A 4,078-nucleotide genomic window follows, 5' to 3' on the forward strand; every position below is an offset into this window, starting at 1 on the left:
TATTCTGGTGACTAATTTTGGTGGTTAATTTTAACATACATTTAGTACGATTATATTTTTAATATATATTTTATATTTTAAAGTGTATTATACATTAATAATTAATTTTAATAATTGATTTTTATATACACCTAATATAATTGTATGAAAAATATTCTATCAAAAAAATTGTATTAAAAATATATGGTCAACTTATCATCATGTAAATTCCATTATGAAACATATTGGCTTCACCTAGAAAACTAATTTCTCATATTTTTTTAGAGTGTAAAGTTATTGCATACCTTATAGATAAACATATAAAAGGATTGGGAAGCATCTTTGTTCTTTAAATCCACAGAATCAGCACGATACCAAAAGATCAAAGCCATGATGCCATGTGCTATCACCTAATTACAAATTGAATGATACAATACAATCAAAACTTTATTACAATAATAATGAAGTAATCCTATTTTCACTTGATATTAGTGAACATGATTATGGAGGTTCAAATAAAGTACATACGTCTACATGGGAAAATTAAAATAACTGGTTAGTAAATTAGAGTCTTAAACTCCTTTTTTCGTGTTAAATTAATTGATAAAAAAATGTAAGTTCCAAATTAAAGTATTTCAAATTAATATTTTAATATGTACTGTGACAGATATATATAACTCAAACATTTCTTTTAATATATTTTAGGAGTATACATACTGACAAGCAGGATTAAAATTTTACTATTTAATTGGCAAAATTAGGAGATTGAGGAAGGCCACTTAAGCTAACATAAAACAATTTATCTATTTATAAGGTATTGTAAAAATAAAAATATTTTTCGTGGAACTTCTACCTCAAATAGCTATTAAATATAAAGAAGAAAATATTGTTTTTGTCCTTAAAATTTAAAATATTTTATTTTTATCCAAAATATTTTCATTCGTCCTATTTTAGTTCTCTAGTCATGTTACGGCCTGGCCCAATAACCGCACGGGTCGGTCTGACCCGATCTCCACCCGACCCGGTCACGTGCCCTCCAACCGACCCGGACACGCGTCCTGTACGGCTCGCACGTGGCTGCAGGACAACGTCCTCGGAAATATGGGCCTGTCCTCGTCCTGGGGCCCACTACTGACATGTATATAAGGGGAAGATTGGCTCTTCCCCCGAGGTATGTCACTTTCCCACATCATTCCCCCTGCTTGTACGATTTCTGACTTAGGCGTCGGAGTGTCTTTGCAGGTGGCACCCCCCCTCGTCCATTCACCAGCCCAAGTGCTCGTCAGCTCGAGTAGTCCGCTACCAGTGCGACCCAAGTTAAGGCGTCCTCACCTATCCATCCTTTCACTTGTATACCCGACCTGTCCGGAATCCGACGACCGAACATTGGCGCCATCTGTGGGGACTCCTTTGCCTGAATGGAAGTCGCGCCAGGTCCCGGCGACTGAGCTCGAGCAGCCAGAGCGGAAGGGGCAGCCTCCGTCGCCTCGCAAAGGGGAGGCCGGAGATCCCCCCAACGACACACAACAACCCGACCATTCGGAGGAACGGGCGGCGATAGCGCCATAATAATGCAGGAGCTACACCACAGAGTCCAGAACCTAGAACGACAGCTAGCCGACCGGGAGAGGGATGGATGGTCTACCGATCCGAGCTACACCCCATCCCCCGGGGGCGAGGAAGAAGAGAGCTCTCACCGAAGCCGCTCACGGCGTATATCTGCATCCCGGATGGAAGCAGAGGGCACACAAGAGGAATCACCCATTCCGAGAAGACGAAACGACACAGTCATCTACTCTCGTGGCAGACGAACTCGCCGAACGGCGAGAGGTCGTGAGGACGAAGAAGGGAGATCCGAGAGAACACGACAACCTGTGATAATGGGTGTCACGCCGTTCCACCGATCTATCCTCGAGGTCCGGTTGCCGAAACACTTCGACAAACCAACGGACATGAGATACGACGGAACTCAAGACCCTTTAGAACACCTCACGGCCTTTGAAGCCAGGATGAATCTGGAAGGAGTAGGGGACGAAGTAAGATGCCGCGCCTTCTCGGTAACATTAGCAGGACCGGCGATCAGATGGTTTAACGGCCTCCCGCAAGGTTCCATATACAGTTTCTCAGACATCAGCCGTGCATTCCTGGCCCAATTTACAACGCGGATAGCAAAGGCCAAGCACCCCATCAACCTTCTAGGGGTAACCCAGAGACAGGGAGAGTACATAAACGACGAGGAAGTCAGCCGGGTCGTGGCAGCCAATAAGCGGCAGTCCGGTTACGGCCAGACCCGGCAGTCCGGTGGCGACGGGGAGAGAGCAAAAGAAAAGGTTAGGGAGGAGGCATCGAACAAAGCTCCTAGGCCGTTCCCTCGAGTCGGAAAGTTCACTAACTACACTCCACTCACCCTCCCCATTGTGGAAGTCTATCAACAAATAGCTGAGAAAGGAATTCTTCCGAAGCCCCGACCACTCAAGGACCGCACAGGTGGAAACAAGAACCTTTATTGTGACTACCATAAGGGATATGGCCATCAAACACAGGACTGTTTCGACCTAAAGGATGCATTGGAACAGGCGATAAGGGAAGGGAAGCTAGCAGCGTTCTCCCATCTCATCAGGGAGCCGAGAAGGCGCTATCGCGATCAGGATGAGGAAGGCAAGACACGCTCGATCAAACGGCGACAGGAGCCCGAAGACAGAGACCACGGCCTAACGGTGATAAACGTGGTAACGGCAAAAAACGCTGCACCAAAGTCCCGATCGGCACACAAGAAAGACGCCAGGGTTCTGGCGATCTCATCCACACCTGTGCAGAATACCAAAAAACCTCTGTCCATCTCTTTCGGCCCAGAAGATCAATGGTTCAGCGACGCCCCGGAAAACCCTCCCATGGTCATAACGGGCAGAGTGGGAACCGGCCTCGTCAAGCGGATCCTTGTCGACACCGGGGCTGATTCAAACATCATGTTCCGCAACGTGTTCGACGCACTGGGGCTGAAGGATGCCGACCTGACGACCCACCAGCACAGGGTTATCGGGTTAGGCGACCACTTCATCAAACCAGACGGGGTCATTTCCCTGCCGATCTCGGTAGGCCAGAAGCAAGGCCGAAGATCGGCGATGGCCGAGTTCGTGATCCTCCGAGACTCCACAGCCTACAACATCATCTTGGGAAGAAAAACAATCAATGATTTTGAAGCCATAATCAACACCAAGCTGCTAGTTATGAAGTTTGTCGTCGATGATGGATCCATAGGGACCATAAGAGGAGACCTCGAGACGGCGGTCGCTTGTGACAACGCCAGCCTTTCCCTCAGAAAGAAGTCCAAGGAAGCATCTGGCGTATTCCTGGCCGACCTTGATGCCAGAGTAGAGGACAACCCGAGGCCGGAACCAGAAGGGGACCTGGAGAAATTTAGCATCGGCGACGAAGGGGAAAAGTTCACATTCGTTAACAAGAACCTCCCGCATGAGTTGAAGGAGCCTTTGATTGAAATGATAAGGGCCAACAAGGACCTCTTCGCATGGACGCCAGCCGACATGCCGGGCATTGATCCACAAATCATTTCACATCACTTAGCCGTCAAGCCAGACGCACGCCCAGTGGCTCAGCGAAGGAGAAAGATGTCGGCGGAAAGAGCGGAGGAGGTAGCCAAGCAAACGGCCGGCCTCCTAGAAGCAGGCTTCATACGGGAAGTAGACTACTCGACGTGGCTCTCAAATGTGGTATTAGTGAAAAAACACAATGGCAGGTGGAGAATGTGCGTGGACTACTCTGACCTTAACAAAGCATGCCCCAAAGATTGCTTCCCACTCCCCAACATAGATGCACTCGTCGACGCTGCGGCGGGGTACCGGTATCTGAGTTTCATGGATGCCTACTCTGGTTACAATCAGATACCGATGCACCGACCAGACGAGGACAAAACGGCGTTCATAACGCCAGGAGGAACGTTCTGCTATAAGGTAATGCCATTTGGCTTAAAAAATGCAGGGGCAACGTATCAAAGGCTGATGAACAGGATATTCCACAACCTCATAGGAAAAACGGTCGAAGTTTACGTGGACGACATCCTGGCAAAGACAACACGACCTGA

At 47.5% G+C, this 4,078-nt stretch overlaps 1 protein-coding gene across 4 annotated transcripts in view; it reads right to left on the reverse strand.

The window, feature by feature from the left end:
• The window catches only part of LOC107473062 (naringenin 8-dimethylallyltransferase 1, chloroplastic), a 36,080-nt gene that overhangs the window by 562 nt on the left and 31,440 nt on the right, over nucleotides 1–4,078 (reverse strand). For all 4 annotated transcript variants that reach the window (XM_052259737.1, XM_052259734.1, XM_052259735.1 and 1 more), the window contains one exon: nucleotides 285–389. In XM_052259737.1, coding sequence (XP_052115697.1) covers nucleotides 285–389 — 105 coding nt within the window. The remainder of the gene's footprint in view (nucleotides 1–284; nucleotides 390–4,078) is intronic.

This window comes from Arachis duranensis, chromosome 1 (assembly GCF_000817695.3).
Source record: "Arachis duranensis cultivar V14167 chromosome 1, aradu.V14167.gnm2.J7QH, whole genome shotgun sequence".
NCBI classification, from domain to species: Eukaryota; Viridiplantae; Streptophyta; class Magnoliopsida; order Fabales; family Fabaceae; genus Arachis; species Arachis duranensis.